Source organism: Danio rerio, chromosome 2 (assembly GCF_049306965.1).
Source record: "Danio rerio strain Tuebingen ecotype United States chromosome 2, GRCz12tu, whole genome shotgun sequence".
Classification (NCBI taxonomy): domain Eukaryota; kingdom Metazoa; phylum Chordata; class Actinopteri; order Cypriniformes; family Danionidae; genus Danio; species Danio rerio.
The window spans coordinates 7,728,419-7,751,415 of NC_133177.1; the positions used below are offsets into that span (position 1 = coordinate 7,728,419).

The following is a 22,997-nucleotide window of genomic DNA, read 5'->3' on the forward strand; positions in this document are numbered from 1 at the left end:
CCAGTCCCTAGCGTAAGGGTTGAACAGTGGGCATATACTGGCATACTGGACCGAGCATACATATCATCCTGTGTAGACTGCAGCTCTGCAGAAGTTTGGCCAGAGGAGAACTGGTCATGCCCTACTGAGCCTGGTTTCTCAAAATTTGTTTTCCTTCACTTTCGTCAATTGGTGAAGTTTTGTCCTTGCCACTGGCTTGCTTGGTTTGGGTCTTGTGGAGCTATGCATCAATGGATTTGCTCTTCAGTGTTTGGGCTTACAGTATTGACATTTAAATTTCACTGAACTAAGCTGAACTTTAACCCTAAAAACTGGACTGACACAGTTTCAATTTACTTAAACTTCTATGTTAAGCTGCTTTGACCCAATCTACATTGCATTTTAGAAATAAAGTTGAATTGAAAAAATTGATTGGAACAATGGGGGCACGGGAGGTTCCGATGTGAGTGTCCTCATAAAAACACAGTGTTTACAATTTTAAAACATGTGGCATGGTGCACTGCAGCGTGGTCAGTATGCAATTCCACTTAATATGGAATGGTGCAGCAAGCATGGTGTTGAGCATTGTTTTCTCTGCATTCTCTGTTGTTACGTAATGCACAGGAGGAAATCAGCACCACCCAGAGATCGCAGAATCTCACAAATGTGTTAAGTTTTACCCAACCTGCAGCTCTTTGTCTGTTAGCATTGACATTCGCTATCTAGTGAGACAACCTCTATTTAGTGTTGCAAAATGAATTGGTTGTAACCTTGGACACATTGCCAGGCTAGGGTCTCGGGATAACGTAAGAGTTGCCCGGTCTAAATTTCAGACAAGATTTGCTGATTGAACATGCCACAAGATCCCCAACCCTCTTGATTGAAGCCAACACGGGAGCAGGAGCAGTCTTTAGTGACAAAATTTGAAGCACTTTTGAGTCGAGGGGTTCAAATTGTCCCTCTGTAGACCTGTAAGGATGACAAAAAGATCTCATGTGGACTTGAGAAGCAGCCAAGAAGGGTACCTCCTTCTGGCACCTCTCAAAAACCAGATAGTCTTGTGCTTGTCCAGTGCTCTGTCAATTACTGCATCATGGTGAGCAGAGATAGCAGCAACATAGACCTTTAGTTTGGAGGGTGAAAGCCCCCGTTCCAACTTATATTAAATGAAGGGGTATATGAAATGATGGGGTCTTCTCTGTAAGAAGCACATCACTCAATGAGCTGGCATAAATGTCCCCTGTAGAGTGATATAGTCTGAGTGATGGTGTCAACTGGAGGTCTGAATTCCTGCTGCTGTACCATGGGAGCCACTGGACCCAACCAGATTTCTAGCATCGCGGGAATAAATTTCCAAATAAAACATGGTAGCGGTTGGTAACTCTGGTGTTTGGTCAGTAACCTTAGGTTAAAGGCAGCACTCATGTCTTATCACAAAGAGGCAAACAAAACTGACATTTAGCCTACAATGCTTGCACAACCCACAGTTTTATCTGTTATCTCTCTCTTTTGGTAGTACCCAATTTAAATGTGAGATTCTGGAAACCAGAACTAAATTTAGCAGGAACGGTTGGGTCATGTAGAAAAGTATTCTAAGCGGGCAGCGGGTAAAAAAAGGTTGAATATACGGCGGGAGCAGTTGAGGGCGGAATAAAACCTGGCAGGAGCAGAACTACAAAATTTGTCTGTGCAGACCTCTAGCGTCAACCATCATGGGCAGTAGGTCCACTTCCATCTTCTTCATTCCCTCTAAAACTACAAGTGGAGGTTCCATTGATCTGAATGCAGGAGCCAGATGGTGCCATGTCCTTGAAAAAGGAGGTCCTTCCTCAAGGGAATAAGCCAGGGAGGGGCTGTCACAATGAGTATCCAGAAACCAGGTTCGGGTTGGCCAGTGTGGTGTAAACCAGCAAGGCCTGTTCCATGTTCTTCCTGACCCAGCTACTCCCACAATTAACCCTCAGACCTGCTTGAATGCTAGCCTCAGTGGGGGTAGTACCAAAAGGGACTTGTGCATTCTGCATTGGCATTGAAAAAGACATGTCCAAATAATTTGCTCTTTTAGTGGAGCTGCTCACCAGTCACCAAGTCAAAGTCCCAGGGATGATGGAGGCGAAGACCCAGAGACAGCATTGTTGCATCACTGCTATCACTTCTCTTTTGAAATTGTCATAAAACTGAAGCTAAGTGGATCCTTTTTTCTTCTATTGGCACATACATCCAATTAATATGGTTTCTGGAATGATAAAAAAGTAGGGTGGTGCATGATTTTTGTCTTTTTGGAGCCAATTAGATTGTTGGAAGATGGGCATTGTGTATACAATGGAGGAAGATTTGAATTCCAGTCTGTACTCTGTTGTGGAGGATTACAGTTCACTGCAATCACCATCAGCGCCCTCTAGTGCAGAATCTTTTCAGATGACTTAAAGCGTCACAACACACCAAAACACATTTTTTGAGCTGTTGACAGTCATATATGTGTCCCACACTGTTATAAACACTATTAAGACACATATATTTCACTAAAAAGTGAAAATTGGTTGTTTTTGCGTTATTTCGAGCAAATTCATACTTCCGGTTTGAAACAAATTTTTGGTGCTGCGTCATGGCCATAAGATCTTAGCATGTAGACTGGCTGTCTGTATCTGGGAGTGCCTTATTACGTCTCTGAGTGTGCTGCATTCATTCATGAGTAAGACTTGGTTCAAACCAATCAGCGCACTCTACTGTGTATGCTGTGCAACTTCATTAATGTGCATGATAGCTTCAAAGACTGTTTTTTACCTGAAACAGTGTTCAGACGGCAGAGAGACGCCACGTTTGGAGACATGGGTCGTCAGTGTTGCTTTTATAATGTGCTGCAATGAAGGTTTTGTTTTTATTTTCCATCTATGAGAGAGCAACTGGACTCACATGTGGATCAGCGCACGCGACACGCTGCAGAAATACATATGTACGGAACATTTATTTACTCTGTGAAGTTTATTTATAAACTAATTTCAAGAAGATCACGTGCTTATGATTGCTTGCAGCCGGCCCCGCATTATTCAATTTATGATTCACCAATCAGATGATTCCTAAGCCGCCATAAGTACCCCAAGTTCCATATGACAGCCATCTTCGTTTTGAAGAATGCCCCCTTCCACCCCTACTCCTCCTTCTTTCCTAAATGGGTGGCACGGTGGCCCATGGGTTAGCACTGTTGCCTCACAGCAAGAACATCCCTGGTCCTAGTCCTTACCAAGCTAGCTTACCAAGCTAGATATGTAAAAACACCCTGCTGAAAAATGTTTCATGGCCCTTTAAGACACAGGTGTCAAACCTAGGGGGCTGAAGCTCTGCACAGTTTAGTTCCAACCCTAATTAAACACACCTGACCGTACTAAGTCCTTCATTCTTGTTTGAAACCTACAGGTAAGTGTTTGAGCAGGTTTACAGCTAAACAATGCTGGGCCGCGGCCCTTCAGAAAAAAAGTTTGACACTCCTGCCTTAAGATGACGAGTATGAAAAGGTACAAATGAGACGTGCTCTTATAGCCCCGCCCTAAAAGCATTGCATGTGACCAATAGGGAAGAATAGTCATTTCAAGGAAGAAGGGAATGTTATGGTGTTTGATTAAAAATTATGATGGCAACAATAATTTTGACCAAAAAAGCAAGAATCTCTGAAGTGAGAATCTGAGGACTTTTGCTGTTTAATAATAACACAGAGCCATCATTTATTATTACATGCTTTCTACACAATATTCAGAATTGTTTCTGCTTTCATTTCAGTGTAAGAGTGGCGTCCACTGCAGTGATGCTGGGATTTCAGCCAAAGATGTGGTGTCCGCTGACCTGTTTGAATATTAACAAGGACATGTACATAATCATTGTCATCATAACGTCATATTTGCAAAGATTTTTCACAGCACGCAGCATTTCATGTCGACAATAATTTAGACCCCCCTCCCCCCCAATTAATACACATTGAATTCATTATTTTTTAAATGTATTGTAAAGATATGGAATTATTGTTTTAACATGGCACATTTAATAAACATTGATAATCATGACAATACATGCATCTTCGAAAATTTTTTACACAAGTGTATGTTGTTCATTTTAATAATGCAGTACCTCATTAATGTAACTGTACCAGTAAACATGACTATTGAAGAATTATTTGCCAAATTCATTGCAATCCGCTTGTTAAGTGGTGACGTGTTGGTGACGTTTGTAATACTGTTTTATGGGTCCAAGCCGCCACTCATTTGAGTTGGAAAATGTCTTTTCCTGCATTTATTCTGCTTCAGGAGTCAGTCTATTGATTGTAAACAACACAACAAACAATGCAATAAATAGTTTTGAAGAAAAATTAGCTGTCATTGAACCTGAGAAAAACTTAAGACAATAATCATAATGATGAAGTCTCCATGCTATGACATATCTTTATTAGTAAAATTCGGCTGTATTATTTGTGTCCAATTAAAAAAAAAATGCTCGGAGAAATGTTATATTTATTGTCCCCCCCTACTGTTAAATCAGATTTACGCCCATGCTTTCCGGTAATGCCGAGTTCAGACTGCATGATTTTCAAAGTAGTCGTGTCACAGATGTTTTCACACTGCATGACTATCTGGGCTAGCGTTTCGTCGCTGCTTTGTTTACACTGCAAGATGGATCAGCGACAGGGACATTCACATTGCATGACTTTACTATAGGAAGAATCGCCGACAACTTCGTCCAAACTACGTCTCACAGCCAAAAACACGTAGTATATCTTTTGTTATTAACCACATAATGAGAAAGAAGCCTTTAATGGGGTTACAGATGTACATGTTTGCTCACCTGGGTTTAAAGGGAATTAGCCATTTCTCCTCAACGTTGATAATAAACTAATTTCTTTCTGTATGAAACGTCAAACAGACACAGGTGCTCCAGAGTCCTGTCAAACCAAATTTTGTGGGTCCAAATAAACCGAAAAAGAGCTTTTAACTTCTCCCCCAGCCTCCCGCTGGCCTGCAGCAGGTATACACACACGCACACACAAGTGAAAGCTGCTCTCTCATTGGCTGTAGGCGATCGCTGATGTTATTTTCAGTCAAAACTCAATTCACACGGCATGATTTGAATCGCCGACAGCTCCAGATATTTAGCATGCCAAATATCTCACAGGCATCGGCGACTCATCTGCGATTCTCTCAGATCGCGTCTTTGAAAGTTCATACTGTGTGATTGTCACTCACGTGCACGAGCACCGATTTGCCTGTGATTTCAGGCATTTGTCGGCGATTTCTCAAAACCTTTCGGCGAGCCAAAATCGGGGCTAAAATCACGCAGTCTGAACTAGGCATAAGGTGAAATATGCACTATTCCTGCACTGGTCTTGATTTCCCGCCAATAAATGCTTCATAGACCTTCATGTATTAAACTGATGGTATCTACACACACATCGTCTGCATATGTGGGAGACGTTTGGCTTGTGTTCTCCTCTTACTCCTCAGAGCAGGACACATGACAGCTTTTCCAGACATGATGAATGGAAGTAATGTTCTGTTACTCGGCGCGATCTTGTGAGGATCATGCCTGATCAGAGGCCTGTCAAATCACTGTAAAGTGCTCTCCATTTACAGATATTTACGACACCCCAGACGTCGAATTCGTGGGCCAGTGTTGTCATCCTGCGGATAATTCATGTTAAATGTTATTTTTAAATATTATGAAGTTTGTAGAGGGGTCAGGAACGGGTGGTTGTAAATAATCACAGCTCTTATTCTGGAAGGTTCAAAAAAAGTTCATGAAACACTGGTAGATGGAAAGCGAATAACCAGGGGCTCTGCAGGTTTTATTTCATTCATTTTCTTTTCGGCTTAGTCCCTTTATTAATCTAGGGTCGCGACAGCGGAATGAATCGCCAACTTATCCAACATATGTTTTTTACGCAGCGAATTCCCTTCCAGCTGCAACCCAGCACTGGAAAACACCCATACACACTCTTTCACACACATCTACTACAGCCAATTTAGCTTAACTTAACTACATTTTTGATTAAATATATGTAATCTTTACTCCATTACATTTGAACAGACGCGTATTGTTACTCATTACATTGTGATTGGCTGCGTCCGAAACCGCCTACTACTCAGTAGGTACCGCATTTGAATTTAAACGTACTACTCGGCCGTTAGAAAAGTACGTTCTATACAGTATGAATTTGAAAAGTATGAATGGAATTCGGACGTACTACATCCGCCATTTTGTCATGGTCACGTGACCTACCTGCGTCAGTTGCGTCGCCTCACTTCCATTCATGAATTCTCTCACGGGGCATTATGGGATAGCGCAGCGTGCATGGGATGCGCACTTCAGAATCTCGCCGGAAGTAGTAAGTCATCCGGGACTTCTCACCTAATGATTTTCGAATTCTATGAATTCGGACATACTACTCGGCTCGCATACTGATTTTAGCGTACTAAATAGTATGGAAGTATGCGGTTTCGGACGCAGCCCCTGTCTTTGGACTGTGCGGAAAACCGGAGCACCTGGAGGAAACCCACGCGAACACATGGTTAACATGCAACTCCACACAAGAAATGCCAACTGACCCAGCTGGGACTCGAACTAGCAACCTTCTTGCTGTGAGGCAATCGTGCTACTCACTTCACCACGGTGAGGCCCCTATAGAATAGTCAATTAAAATAGCACATTTTAAGTAATACACTGTAGAAAATACTCTGTATATTTCAGGAACTGCTTATCTACTGAGATTTTCACGCACAACCATCTCCAAATAAGAGAAAATATCCAGTGAACGGCAGTTCTGTTGGCAAAAACGCCTTGTTGATCAGGGTTGCAAGCGTCACGCAATTCACAGTATTCTCATGCTCTCACGTCTCCGTAAAATATTTATTTTCTGTTATAATAAAGACGGTTTTAAAGACTTTTATCGTTATATATTTCTTTTCAGCTTAGTCCCTTTATTAATATAGGGTCGCGATAGCGGAATGAATCGCCAACTTATCCAACATATGTTTTTTACGCAGCGAATTCCCTTCCAGCTGCAACCCAACACTGGAAAACACCCATACACACTCTTTCACACACATCTACTACAGCCAATTTAGCTTATTCAGTTCACCTATAGTGCATGGCTGCATCCGAAACCGCCTACTACTCAGTAGGTACCGCATTTGAATTTAAACGTACGACTCGGCCGCTAGAAAAGTACGTTCTATACAGTATGAATTTGAAAAGTATGAATGGAGTTCGGGCGTACTACATCCGCCGTTTTGTCATGGTCACGTGACCTACCTGCATCAGTTGCATTCATGAATTCTCTCACGGGACATGGGATGCATGGGATGCGCACTTCAGAATCTCGCCGGAAGTAGTAAGTCATCCAGGTACTTCTCGCCTAATGATTTTCGAATTCTATGAATTCGGACATACTACTCGGCTCGCATACGGATTTTAGCGTACTATATAGTATGGAAGTATGCGGTTTCGGACTCAGCCCCTGTCTTTGGACTGTGAGGAAAACCGGAGCACCCGGAGGAAACGCACGTGAACACATGGTTAACATGCAAACTCCACACAAGAAATGCCAACTGACCTACTCAAACCAGCGACCTTCTTGCTGTGACTCAATCGTGCTACTCACTTCGCCACGGTGAGGCCCCTATAGAATAGTCAATGAAAATAACTCATTTTAAGAAATACACTGTAGAAAATACTCTGTATATTTTTCAGAAACTGCTAATCTACCGAGATTTTCACGCACAACCATCTCTAGTGTTCACAGAGAATTTTCCAAATAAGAGAAAATATCCAGTGAGCGGCAGTTCTGTTGGCACAAACGCCTTGTTGATCAGGGTTGCAAGCGTCACGCAATTATCAAATCCATTTTCTCATGCAGAAAAAGTTATCCCTGTAAAATATTTATTTTCTGTTATAATAAAGACGGTTTTAAAGACTTTTATCGTTATATAAATATGTTATTCTCTATGTGCAACCGATCCAACACTGGTGAAAACAATGTAATCAAAAACTAACTGTGCGTGCAGAAATATACCCGCTCGCCTCTTGCATTGCTCCTGCTTGACGCTGCCGTGCTGCTCGTGTTCCCGCTCCCGCTATGAATGCCGGTTGTGAACATGCATGCCGAAAAAAAATCGATGCTGCTCACTCACCGCTCATGCGTTCTGCAACAGGTGTTGTGCGGAGAAACGCATCCCTGCAGTAAAATGCACCCCTTTTATAGACTTTCATTGGGATTTTCAGTCTACATAAAAACCAAAGGCCAAAATTCATTAACGTAATATGATTATTATCTTCATGGATAAAGCAAAAACAAAAAGTGAAATGCATTTTAAAATGCACTAGGTTTACAAATAAATGTAAAAAAAAATCTGTAGTCTTCTGTGAGGGCAGAGTTCACTCTCATTAGTGTCATAATTGCTGTTATTAAAAAATATCAATTAAATTTACAAGGTGCACATTTCAGAGGGGCTGCATTTTAGGCAGGGGTAACAGCCTTTAATGTACAGATGTCGGCACACTGAGTTTTGGAAGTCGACAAAACTAAATTTTAAATAATATGATGATCTTATTTTGACTAAGCATAGCTCATAATAATTTGTTGTATTAAGCAGAAAGGAGGGATAAAATCAGCGAGTTTAGACTTAATAAACCCTAATTCTCGACCATGAGTTGGGTCTAAGACAACACAAAACAGATAATTCTATAAAACATATTTTTTTTGTGTTCTATACAATTGTCTAAAGAATTTTATTCTAATGAAATTAATATTCATTCATTCATTTTCCTTCAGCTTAGTCTCTATTTCAGAGGGATATTTATTTAGAATAATTGCATAATAGTAATAATACTCTAACTTGTATTAAATATTTCATAAAAATTATTTATTAAAATAATATATTTATCATTTGTATATATTTATAAATGAATGGGGGTGTGGTTTGATGTGGGCGGGGCTTGGGGATATGGGCGGGACTAAAATTCTCACTCCAAGCTAAAACCAAAAGTTAGCAGCCCTGTTGTTGATGCCAGAGGTCAGAGGGGAATGGCCAGACTGGTTCCAGCTGACAGAAAGGCAAGAGTAACTCATATAACCACTCGTCACAACCGAGGTATGCAGAAGAGCATCTTTGAACGCACAACCTTTAAACCCTTAAGCAGATTGGCTACAGCAGCGGAAGACCACACTGGGTTTTTGTTCACAAAATTGAACAAAAGAAGGTTGGAAAAATGTTGCCTGGTATAATGACTCTCGATTTCTACTGAGACATTCGAATGGTTGGGTCAGAATTTGGGTCAACAACATGAAAGCATGCATCCATCCTGCCTTGTATCACCTGTTCAGGCTGGTGGTGTAATGGTGTGGGGGATATTTACTTGGCACACTTTGGGCCCTAGTGCCAACTGAGCATCATGTCAATGCCACAGCCTGCCTGAGTATTGCTTATGACCATGTCCATCCCTTTATGATCACAGTGTACCCATCTCTGATGGCTACTTCCGGCAGGATAACGCGCCATGCCATAAAGTGCAAATCATCTCAGACTGGTTTCTTGAACATGACAATGAGATCACTGTACTCTTACACTCCTACAAATGGCCTACACAGTCACAAGATCTCAATCCAATAGAGCACCTTTGGGATGTGGTGGAATGGGAGATTCTCATCATGGATGTGCAGCTGACAAATCTGCAGCAATCATGTCAGTGATGTCAATCACGTAGCTTGTTGAATCTATGCCACGAAGGATTAAGGCAGTTCTGAAGGGAAAATGGGGTCCAACCCGGTACTAGTAATGTGTACCTAATAAAGTGGCCGGTGAGTGTATAACTGAAGCTTCATCATAAAGATCCTAAGCGAGAGCAGAAGGAACACTTTATGCAATGCATGAACCCATCATTATAAATTCATCGGTAGTGTACACATGAGTTAACATCAAGTCAGTAGCACACACATACTTCTTATGCAAGTCAATATACGGATAATATGTTTCCCCAGGCACATTTTACTATTTCCAGTCCACTTCAGTCTTAATAACTTACTTCTGTATATATGTCCGTGGGACTTAGTGTCAAAGTAGGCTGCAGGTCTGGACACATTGCCCCAGAGAGCTTTTCTTGCTCCAATAGGTTTATGCCTTATTTTTTGTACATTTCATGTGAATTTATTGTAAATGCAGTTAATGGTTGGGAAGATTGCTTTTTTTTAATATATATATATATATATATATATATATATAATTATGTTTAGTGGATTTTCACAATAATACAGACATAACAATATATCTTTAAAAGACAAGAAATATATTAACACAAAACAATGGAGAGAAAAAAGAAGCTCAGGTTATTTATAAGGCAGAAATCAGAAAAGGGCTAAAAACAGATTATTTTTCTAATAATAATATAGTTTGTTACAATATTCACTTTAGCAGGATAGGGCAAAAACTAGGTTCCAAATAATCCAAATATGGAGTTAAAAAAAAAAAATCTTTTTTTTTTTTTTTTTTTTTGTGTAAAACATAGATGTTTCAGGGGGATAAACTTAAAAATTATCTTGTGCCGACCTTTAAGTGATGGAGATTTTTAACTAATCCAGTTAAGTAAAATATTGTTTTCTGGCGGTAAAGGTTAATATATTATACAATTTGTTATTATCTGATGAAAAAATTCTTCCATTAGGTATACCCAAAATCATTTAAACTGGGTCAAAATCCAGCTTCTTCTTATCTGCTCTCACTTCTGCAGATCTATGTGCCCTCCAGAAACTTGCGTTCTGTGAATGAACGTCGCCTCGTGGTTCCATCCCAAAGAGGGAAGAAATCACTTTCCCGAACTCTCGCATTCAATCTGCCCAGTTGGTGGAATGAACTCCCTAACTGCATCAAAACGGCAGAGTCACTCGCTGTCTTCAAGAAACGACTTAAAACTCAACTATTTAGTCTCCACTTCACTTCCTAATCTGCATTTGCCTCTCTGGCTCCACCGCTAACTGTACTACAGAAAAAAAAAATTACTAATGTTTTACTTCTTACACTTTACATACCTGAAACTTGCCTACAGCACTTATTCATTGTTGCTCTTATAGTTGTGTAAATTGCTTCCTTGTCCTCTTAAAACTTGTTTGCAGTAAGAATGGGACACAATTACACTTGAAACACTTCATCTTCAGTCCCTAAACACCCTTTAAGTGTTGTGTAAAGTAATGGAAACATTAAAAAGTGGTAAATGTGTTACTGTTCCAACTTTTTTTATTTTATTTTTATTTACATGTGTTGCAAGAACCAAAATTGGAATTAGCATTAAAAAAAAAAAAAAAACACAAACTAAAAACTATATAAATCATCAGGAACACATTAAATAATGTGTTGTTGTGTTGTGTGCAATGGAATACAAGTCAAAGTAAATTTAGAAATGACTTTTTTTATTTATTTTTTTTTTATTTTCCCGTACTGTCCCAGCTCATTTTGATTTGGGGTTGTAATTAATATTATTGCTTTATTTATTTTTTTAGTTTAATGCTCTTTTGCCACTAAAAATAATGAAAAACTCATTATTGACACAATAATGCCAATGCCGTCAATTAATAAAAAGATATAATTATTATGAGAATATTTTGTAGATATGATCTGGCAAGAATGTGAAAATGTAACTATTTAACTTCTGGAGTAGGCATGGCAAAAGTTTCATATGGTATGATATCCTTAGATAAAAATATCACGGATTCATGGTATTGTGATTACTGCTCTACAATATGTTCTTTTAAAATGTCTGGGTAAAAAAAAAAAAAACCTTTTACCGCTTTGAACACAATATACTTTATTTTAGGAAACATTCATAATATTTTGGAACAGTAAACATGTCAGGCTAAATAATTCAAATAAATCATTGACTTCTGCTGTTTTCATTTGTTTGAAAAACACATTAAGCCTTTAAATGTCACTTTAAGCTGTATAGAAGTGTCTTGAAGAATATATAGTCAAATATTATTTACTGTCATCATGGCAAAGATGAAATAAGTTATTAGAAATGAATTAATAAAACTATTGTTTAGAAATGTGTTGAAAAAAAATCTCTCCGTTAAACAGAAATTGGGGAAAAAAATAAACAAAGGGGCTAATAATTCAGGGGTGCTATTAGTTCTGACTACAACTGTACCTTAGAAATGCTATAACAAAACATTTTTGGGGTTTTAAAACCTTGACTTTTCCTAAGTGTGGTAAACCTTGAAACCGGTTAACGTCCCTGGAGTGTGTCACCAGTTAACATGGTCACCAGTTAAACCGTAACACCAGCTTCATGCAGCAGGCCTCAGAACAGAGAATGTCACATGCTAGCAGTCAAAAATGACATAAATGTAAACACTAACCCATCAGTAAAGTCCTGGTCCAGTCTAGATGTCAGTTTGAATATTAAAAGGTCACACAGAAAAACAAAATAGAGGGAGGTTTGACTAGGTACTAACTAATCTTATTAGTATTTCGAGCTGAAACTTCACTGTCCATTCTGGGGACACCAAAGATTTATTTGACACCTTATGAAAAGGGGCTTGATGTGTCCCCTTTAATTCAAACTCACTGACACCCCTTTGTTCTTGCTTGAGATGAACTTTGCCTGTATGGTGGGTAGATTTACTGATTTGAACTACTGCCTTGAACTTGAGAGCGCAGGTATGCGTGACCGATCTCCGACAGGTTCACCTATGAGACCATATAGGTCAGTTTGCGACCGGTTAACCCAGGAGACAATTGAGGGCATTTTTTTTCATCTCATTCTCTTAAATACAGCACGTCTACGAGTTTTATGCAAACAGACACCCTTGCATTGTTATTGCTTTGTAACTCTTTCCCATGTGTTTTTGTTTTAGGGTTGGTAAAAAAAAAACAATTATGTGGCATAGTTATTTAAACCCGTTTGGCACCAAACAAATAAAATCATGACTTTCATGATTTTTTTTTTTTTTTAGAGCTTCATTGAAGAAAGTTCTCATAAAGCAGTTCTAAATGTTTTTATTACAAATAAATCTGTTGAGAGGACATTGAACGCTTTTGTTTGTTTATGTTTAGTAATAATATTCGGTCAATATGACCTGACAATGGATAGAAATATATAATACTAGAGGTTTTTCCATTCACACTTATGCATTTGCTTGACATCCACACGAACGTTGTTTTGTGTAGAAAGTGAAAACATGGAGAGGTTACAGTAGAGTCATCACAGTAGAAACAAGCATCTCAAATCGTACTAGTAAAAGATCACAGTATGAGAAAAACATCAGATTCACATTTACTGCACATTTTGAAACAGCATCTCTACACAGGTCTACTTAACTGTAGATATGCTCCTCGCTTTACAAGGTTTGAAAAATATCGAGAGTAATAACAAAACCTAAACTTTGCCAGCGTGAATCCTACAAGAGTTCACTTTAATAACATCTCCAGCTGGCAAAGGAGTCACAATAGTGTCATGGTGCACAGAGAGAGCGAATAACTCGAGTCGTATGGAAGTTCACATCGATTGTACACAGTTAAATGTCATGTATGATCCATGTCATGCTACATTGCAGTATTAGGGTGTGCAAACATGGAGGTAAATTCTGCTGCTGCAGAGTGGCGTGTACGATACATTGCAGTGGTTCTCTTATGGAGGTTCTGAAAGTATTTCTCAATAAAATGCTACTGTAGTACTTTATAATACGGTTTTAATTAATGTTAGTTAATGTTAATGTTATCAAATGGATCCTAATTGTGAAATGTTTTTATTTTTAAATATTTAATTTTTACAGCAATGTAAAATATTTAATTAAACAGCAATGATGATGTTGATTCTCACTGCCTGAACCTCCAACGCAATCTCACAGCAATTCGTAACTTTTAGATTTAGTGGCTAATTTGTATGAATTCATACAATCTAATTTGTACTATTTAGTACGATTTGCTCATCACCCAAAGACGGTTGGGTTTAGGGGTGGGGTTGTGTGCCACTTCTCCTTTTTAAAATCGTACATTTTCATACGACTCAACTCTTACAAATTAGCCACTAAACTGACAAAACGTAACCTCGTGAGATCAGGCTGGAATCTTCAACTGCTACTTATTTCAATCATTCATTCATTCATTTTCTTGTCGGCTTAGTTCCTTTATTAATCCGGGGTCGCTACAGTGGAATGAACCGCCAACTTATCCAGCAAGTTTTTACGCAGCAGATGCCCTTCCAGCCGCAACCCATCTCTGGGAAACATCCACACACACACACTCATACACTACGGACAATTTAGCCTACCCAATTCACCTGTACCGCATGTCTTTGGACTGTGGGGGAAACCGGAGCACCCGGAGGAAGCCCACGCGAAGGCAGGGAGAACATGCAAACTCCACACAGAAACGCCAACTGAGCTGAGGTTCGAACCAGCGACCTTCTTGCTGAGGCGATAGCACTACCTACTGCGCCACTGCCTCGCCTTATTTCAATCAGTAAATGCTAAAATACTTGGCTAATTCATATGAAAACTGTGATTTTTAAAGGAGTCATACCTCCAAATGCCACCCCAAATCCTACCCCTTATTGGGAGGTGAGCAAATCATACTAAAATGTACAAATGAGATCATACAAATTAATACAAATTAACCACAACTACGAATTGCTGTGAGATTGTGTTTGGTAATACACATTAAACGTAGGCGTTCTAAATGATTTACCACATACAAAGTAGGTTTGTTAATACAACTGAATGTATTTAGGTTAAGAAAGTGATCTGTTTTGTTTATGTTCACAATAACGGTTTTAATGTGGGTAATGTTTAATTAATGTGGGGTTTTTTTTATATCAAACGTTACTGTTATCGTCTGTGTAAACCATACCTGCCAACACTCCTGTTTTTCCCAGGAGTCCCCCTCCCCCCGCCCAAGTTCAACTTGGAACTTTTAGAAATCATTCTTCATTCAGCATTTTGCCACAAATTAATATTGGTTCAAGCTAATCAGCTTAGACAGCTGTTGTTAGATATAAAAAACAGTTGATATTTTTTAACCTTTATGGTAACACAACAAGCATCTGTTAGTTTAAATGCACAATAATAAAAAATGTTTGTTGTCAGGTAAAGTTAAGTCAACTTTTAAATTTGAGTAATGCATTAGTACAAGCTGGATTAACATTAACTCGAGTTTTTCCCAATGGAACCTTGATGGAATGTGTTACCAGACTAACAGTGACATACAACTGAAGTCAAAACTTTCAGCTCTCCTGTGACTTTTCTTTTTCAGATATTTTCCAAATGTTGTTTAACAGAGCAAGGAATTTTCCACAGTATTTCCTATAATATTTTTTTCTTCTTGAGAAAGTCTTATTTGAATTATATTGGCTAAAATAAAAGCAGTTTTTAATGAAACCCTAAAAATTAACCCTAAAAAAGGCTCAACGTTATTGGCCCCCTTAAGAAATATTACTTTTTGAATGTCTACAGATCAAAACACTGTTATATAATGATTCTAAGCCTTGTAATGTCACTCAAAGCTTGCAGCTATGTGCTGTCATTATGGCAATGATAAAAGTTGAATTATAAATTAGTTATTGAAAGTATTGTTTAGAAACGTGTTTCCGATACACAGAAATTGGGGGGAAAATATACAGAGGAGCTAATAATTCTGATTTCAACTGTATGTGTAAAACCATTTTTGTTGTTGCAAGATAAAGCACATGTATTGCGCAATCAACGCTGAAGTAAAAGCAGCTGAGAACCACCAATAAGTAAGTATACGTGTGCGTGTTTGGGGTGATTAGGTCTTCTTGGGGCAAAGGTGTCCCAGTCTCCAGCAGTGGCAGATGGTGTTGAAGAGCCGGCAGTGGCAGGAAGCACATGGATCGCAGCAGGGAGTGAGCGAAGAGCAGCTCTCCGTCAGACCGGCACAGCGGCGCGCTGGAGTCTGGGCTGGGGAAACCGCCTCGGGCCTGGGCTTAGGTCTCTGGAGGACACATAGTTTCACAAGAAACGAATAAACTGAGAGAAGAACTGCTAATGCATTTGTATTAACTCAAGCATTTTAATGTAGAAAGGATCAACTCCACTTCCAAGAAGGAATTTTACACTGCTGCTCTTGCACGTTTAATGCATTTCTAGCTGCGAATTGGGAATATCGCATAAACAACCTTGGAAAAAAAACAGCAAGATGCACTTAAATTTTTTTTTTTACTTTTTATTTATAACAAAAAAATGCGCATAAACTTCAATGGAAACGCATTTGCTGAATAAATTCCAACAGGCGCATCAAAAATAGTCATGAGATTTGGTTTTAACAGATCACGTGTTAACAAAAATGGCGGAAAGTTACAGGTACAGTATGTTTGGGTGGGCGATGTCGTGCAAATATTTTTAAATGTTATATACAACAAAAAAAAGGGACGAGCATCCCAGATGGAAAACATCAGAGGAACAAGCAAATCTTCCTAGATATGCGAGCGGCGATGATTGTAAAAGGATATAACTACGATATGATACATCTACATGTTCTAAGACGCTAGTAAGTTATTATATATGAAAAATGCCTTCTACTAACGCAGCAACTTCCATTTTTCTTTTGATATTTGGCGCAAGTTCATCAGGAAGTGACGATTTTGTTCTCCTGCACTCGTTAAATGGAAACGGTGCTTTATTTGCAAATGTTTTAAGCGATATTCCAGTTTTGCGCATAAATAGAATTCACATCTTAAGATAGAAACATGGCTAATGTTGCGTTTGTTTTGTAAGGATCCTTGTTTTTGCCTTAAATAGCAAGGGTGTGAAGAGGAACAGCATTAAAAATCCTGGAGGGAAACGCCAAGATGTGCTTAAAACATTGAGTAGGATAAACTTTTTATCGAATTACAAAAATGCACAAACTACGATGGAAACGCAATTACTAAATGAATTCCAACAGACGCATCAAAAAAGTCATGTGATTTGGTTTTAATGAAACATGTGATAACAAAAATGGTAGAAAGTAACAGGTACAGTATGTTTGGGTGGACGACGAGGTGCATTTAATTGGTATATACAAGAAAGAAGTGACGAGCATCCTTGATGGAAAACATCATCGAAACGCGCAAATCTTCCAAGAAGCGTAAGCGGAGATGATTCTGAAAGGATGTAACTATGGTATGACATGTTTACATGTTCTAAGATGCAAGTAAGTTATTATATATAAAATATTCTTTCTGTTAACGCAGCAACTTGCATTTTTCTTTTGATATTAGGCGCAAGTTCATCAGGAAGTGATGATTTTGTTCTCTTGGACTCGTTGGATGGAAAATGTGATATTCCAGTTTTGCACATCAATTTAATTCCTATCTTTAGATAGAAGCATGGCTTATGTTGCGTTTGTTTTGTTAGCGTCCTCATTTTTGTCCTAAATGTGTGAAGAAGGGTGTGAAGAAGAACAGCATTAAAAAAAAACCTGGAGGGAAACGCCAAGATGAGCTTAAACAAATTGAGTAGGATAAACATTTTATCCAATTAGAAAAAAATGTGCATAAACTATGATGGAAATGCATTTACTGAATAAATTCCAACAGGCGCATCAAAAAAGTTTTGTGATTTTGTTTTAACAAATCATGTGATAACAAAAAGGGCGGAGAGTAACAGGTACTGTATGTTTGGGTGGACGATGAGGTGCGAACATTTTTAAATGATATATACAAGTAAGAAGTGACGAGCATCCTTGATTCCAAGAAGTGTGAGCGGAGATGATTCTAAAAGGATATAACTATGATATGAAACGTCTACCTGTTCTAAGATGCAAGTAAGTTATTATATATGAAAAATGCCTTCTCTTATCAAAGCAACTACTATTTTTTTTTATATTCGCCGCAAGTTCATCAGGAAGTGACAATTTTTTTCTCATGGACTCATTGGATGGAAACGCTGCTTTATACTGAAATGTTTTATGTGATATTCCAGTTTTGCGCATAAATTTAATTCACATCTTTAGATGGAACAATGGCTAATGTTGTGTTTGTTTTGTTAGCGTCCTCGATTTTGCCCTAAATAGCAAGTGTGTGATGAGGAACAGCATAAAAAAATCCTGAATGGAAATGCCAAGATGTGCATAATAATAATTAAGTAGGATAAAAAAATCTGCATAAACCATAATGGAAACGCATTTACTTAGTATTATATAGTATAGTATATTAGTATAGTATGGAATTAGTAAATTCCAACATGCCCATCAAAAAAAGTCATGTGATTTGGTTTTAACGAAACATGTGATGACAAAAATGGTATGTTTGGGTGGACGATGAAGAACGAACATTTTTAAATAATATATGCAAGAAAGAAGTGATGACTACCCTTGATGGAAAACATCAATCTTCTAAGAAGTGCGAGCGGAGATGATTCTAAAAGGATATAACTATGATATTAATTGTCAACGTGTTCTAAGATGCAAGTAAATTATTATAAAGTATATGAAAAATGCCTTCTCTTATCAAAGCAACTTCCATCTTTCTTTTGATATTTGGCGCAAGTTCACCAGGAAGTGTCGATTTTGTTCTCTTGGACTCGTTAAATGGAAACGGTGCTTTATTCTCAAATATTTTATGTGATATTCCAGTTTTGAGCATAAATTTAATTCACATCTTTAGATGAAAACATAGCTAGTGTCGTCCTAAATAGCAAGTGTGTGATGTGGAACAGCGTACCGCCCCATGATGTCTCTGCTGAGACAGGTAGCGAGTTCTGGCAAAGAGTCTCTTTGGTTTCTCCTGATTCCACACTCCTGTTGGCAAACACACAAACACACACAGATGCAGTGAGTTAAGACTTTGAACACATATTATACAGTTGTGCATCGGACTTTTCATTTGATCATTTCCCAGAACGCCAGGTGGCACTTGAAAGAGACGGCAGATATCTTCTCTTCAGTCGGTTCACATGAGAATAATGAGTCTTTCACTGGAGCTGTTGAGTGCAGGCTAGTCAATGGCGAGACTGTGCGTGGAGAAATGCGAAAAGAAAATCGCTTTGCTTCTGAAGCTCATTAGTGACGTTGACAGAAGCTGCAAAATCACTGAGAAGAATAGCAGCCTTTGTGATTTTCTACGACACTATTTTGATGTGTGAAAACCAAAACATTATCAGGTGGTCGTAGTCAATGATTTAATACGGAGTGAGAAACGAAGCATCATCAGATAACAATTCATCAGTGGATGTCCAAACAGGTGTTTTGTCAAGGGAAACGCACATGCACATGCACACACAGTGGGTTTTTGTGTTTAATAGGGACTTTCCATTGACAAAAGGATTTGTGTATTATACAGTTGTGTGTTGTGTTGTATGTTGTGTATTCTATTCCCTCTACCCCTTCACATAAATTATCAGTCAGAAGTTCAAAAAACTTCATTCTGGATGATTTAAGATCTATACTCTTTAACAACAACAACAACAAAAGTCCCCACAAGGTCACAAATGTCTGATGTTGCTATCCTTGAGAGGACATTTGGTCCCCACAACATACTAAAAACCAGAACCACACATACACATATTTAATTAATTAAAATAAACAATAATTTTAATAAATTAAAATATTTTTTTAACAATTTTAAATAAGGACAGTTCAGTTTTAATTTTCTAACATCACCTAGCTATAAAAGAAACTGCTTTACAATATATATATATATATATATATATATATATATATATATATATATATATATATATATATATATATATATATATATATATATATATATATACATACATACACTATATATATATATATATACTTATGTATATATATATATATATATATATATATATATATATATATATATATATATATATATATATATATATATATATATATATATACATACACACACTATATATATATACTTATATATATATATATATATATATATATATATATATATATATATATATATATATATATATATATATATATATATACTCATTCTGGATACTACACACATGCACACACACATTTAAAACACTGCAAACCAGAACAGCCAAATACAGTGGTTCTCAAAGTGGGGGTTGGGACCCCCTGGGGGGGTCGCGAGACAATGACTAGGGGTCGCTTAGTGATTTCCAAAACTTAAATAAATTTTAATAAACTATTTGAATGACCATATATTATTCATAATCCACAGAACATACCTAATAGTTGCATTAAAGAAACAACAACAATAACATACAAATACAAATCATCCTTCAGCCTTTAATTTTTATATTAAAAAGTAATTAAATGACTATAACAACATTATATAGATAATAGACTGTTGCATTTTGTGTTGTCAATATGTTCATGTTTATTTAAGCCTATAGTTGTGTGTGCAACATTTGTATATTTACAGGATGACGACCTTGAAAAATGGGGGTCGGGAGTCACTGATATTGTTATTTTAGAGGTCGCGGGCTGAAAAGTTTGGGAATCCCTGGTCTAATAGATAGTAGACAAGCAGGTAACAATCTCAGACTGTGCACATCATTTAAAATCTGACTGAATATAGCAACATCACTTATTTAATGTAGCTTGGTTATTACTATAATATAATATAGAATCAAAAGCAGATAATTTAAAATGATTATTAAAATGATGCACATATACAGCTATGTATATTATAGAGGCATAACTGTTTAAAATAAACAAATGTTTTAAATATTACATTATCAGTGTAAGCTGATGGTCAAATTAACACATTAAATACTGTTTTATAGAAAAATATCTACGTACTATAATATCATGTAAATACAAACAACTATATGCATTTCATACAGCAATTCTCATTTTAGCAAACTGAAAAAGGTTTCTGCTTATTTGTCAATATTCTAACTTTTAGAATGTCAATCACATAAAATTATTGGACTTTAACATTTAATTTACGATTTTTGTATGCTTACTAATAGTCTGTTAATACATACAGTACAAACATATATTATTTTATATACATTAACTCGTAAATATCTGGTTTTATGTTGCTGGTTAAATATATTTTTTAACATTTTAAGAGAAATTGTATTAAATTAAATGAACAAAAAATTCAATTCAACTACAGTATATATATATATATATATATATATATATATATATATATATATATATATATATATATATATATATATATATATATATATATATATATTTATATATATATGTATATATATATATATATATATATATATATATATATATATATATATATATATATATATATATATAGTGCTCAGCATATATGAGTACACCCCCACAAATCCCTCATTTAAATTAATATTTACTATAGGATGCTTTACAATATTATATTTGTGCATATTCATTAGTTTAAAAAATAAGTAGCCCAAATTTGTATGTTAGGGAAAAAAATTAAATAAAATTATCAAAAACCGCAAAATGATTTGCAAAGTGTTGCAAAAAAAAATTGCAATAAAAAAAAACAAAGTTCACTGAAAAAAGTGTTGCATGCAGAACTGTTGCAAACAAATTATTTGGGATAATTTAAACAAACAAATTAAGTTGAACATTATTAAACTTAATTTGTTTGTTTAAATTTAACACAAATAAACTGTTTGCAACAGTTCTGCATGCAACACTTTTTCAGTGATCTTTGTTTTTGTTTTTATTGCAATTTTTTGCAACATTTTGCATGAATTTAAATGCAGCATCTTTCCATTTCTAAAGATGTTCTGGCTAATATTTTATTTCAAATATAAATATATGTTTAATAAACCAGTTTTGTTCAAATGCACCAACAGATATTGCCTATATTCACTGAGAAATGGATAAAAGTATTCATTTTCAAAATGTGCTTCACTCATTTATGCTGAGCACTATATACTGTACAGTTGAAATCAGAACTATTAGCCCCCCTTGTTTATTTTTTCCCCTCAATTTCAGTTTAACTGAGAGATTTTTTCAACCCATTTCTAAACATAAAATTTGAGTAAGTCATTTCTAATAACTACTTTATTTGATCTTTGCCATGATGACAGTAAATAATATTTGACTAGATCATTTTCAAGACACTTCTATACAGCCTTAAGTGCCATTTAAAGGCATAAGTAGGTTTATTAGGTTAACTAGGTTAGGGTAATTAGCCAAGTTATTGTATCAATGGTTTGTTCAGTAGACTATGGAATAAAAAAATATTATTTAAAGGGCCTAATGAAATTTATGTATTAATGTATTTAGTCATTTTTTGCAATATATTGCATGAATTTAAATGATTTGTCTTTCCATTTTTAATGATCTTCTGTGACTCAAATAACATATTAATAAATATATCTGTTTAATAAATCTGTCAACTCATCATATATATTTATAACTACAGTATATTTAGGCTGCTTCTTGTTTTCTGTTCATATTTTCAGTTATGAGTCCATTTTGTAATTTAAGAAAATAATATAAATCAAGTTTCATTAAAAAAAAAAATACGAACTACTACATCTTCATAGACACAAGTAAAGGTATAGTATTCTGTGGTTTAAACGTTCACCGCACAATACATTCTATTATATTTCCAATATCACAGATAACTGTATACTTTATATATGCACTAATATATTTTTAGTTACAATCTATTGTTACCTGTTGTAATAGCAGATCCTTGGTGCGCCACGTCGTTTTCATGCTTTTTGCGCGATTCTATCTTGCTGGCTTCGCATGTGATGGACTGAACTACTGTGAAGAACAAGCAGATGAAGAGCACAAATCCTTTCAGCACCGCCGTCGTCATTTTCCGACCTGATAAAGGGGAGTTTTTATGAAGTGAGTCTCCTTATTCTGTCCTCTGATAGATTGATAGAGATCAACAAGTGAGATGGTTGGTAGAGCCCATTCTCCCCGTTTATAAAGGCAGAACAGAACTCATCCACGCCCACACGAGCAGTCCTCAATCAGCTCGAGGAGAAAACCAAGAGCCAAAGTCTCATCTCATCCATCACAGCGCTGAGAAACACGAGCTGCTGCCAATCAACACTCCGAATCGATCTACTATGGCGGAGCAACTGGCCGAAT

At 36.7% G+C, this 22,997-nt stretch overlaps 3 protein-coding genes across 10 annotated transcripts in view; 2 read left to right on the plus strand and 1 right to left on the minus strand.

Annotated features, from left to right (window-relative positions):
- The window catches only part of si:dkeyp-106c3.1, a 166,327-nt gene extending 162,290 nt beyond the window's left edge, over window positions 1-4,037 (plus strand). For all 8 annotated transcript variants that reach the window (XM_073922994.1, XM_073923008.1, XM_021466774.2 and 5 more), the window contains one exon: window positions 3,754-4,037. In XM_073922994.1, coding sequence (XP_073779095.1) covers window positions 3,754-3,758 — 5 coding nt within the window. In that variant the 3' untranslated portion in view covers window positions 3,759-4,037. The remainder of the gene's footprint in view (window positions 1-3,753) is intronic.
- The window catches only part of xpr1b (xenotropic and polytropic retrovirus receptor 1b), a 573,636-nt gene that overhangs the window by 410,690 nt on the left and 139,949 nt on the right, over window positions 1-22,997 (plus strand). The gene's annotated exons all lie outside the window — the stretch shown is intronic.
- Window positions 15,493-22,776, minus strand: asip2b (agouti signaling protein, nonagouti homolog (mouse) 2b). Its single transcript, NM_001271291.1, has 3 exons — window positions 22,569-22,776; window positions 18,667-18,743; window positions 15,493-15,956 (listed from the first exon to the last, which is right to left on the minus strand). Exons 1-3 carry the CDS (start codon window positions 22,714-22,716, stop codon window positions 15,771-15,773), a joined length of 411 nt encoding a protein of 136 aa, NP_001258220.1. The 5' UTR covers window positions 22,717-22,776; the 3' UTR covers window positions 15,493-15,770.

Bases quoted from the DNA above. Each gene is read 5' to 3' on its own strand.
- asip2b (NM_001271291.1), bottom strand. From the start codon at position 22,716: ATGACGACGGCGGTGCTGAAAGGATTTGTGCTCTTCATCTGCTTGTTC. The intron at 18,744-22,568 runs GTAACAATAGAT...GTTTGCCAACAG, and splicing joins AGGATCTGCTATTACAACAG to GAGTGTGGAATCAGGAGAAA. The intron at 15,957-18,666 runs GTACGCTGTTCC...TGTGTCCTCCAG, and splicing joins AGCAGAGACATCATGGGGCG to AGACCTAAGCCCAGGCCCGA.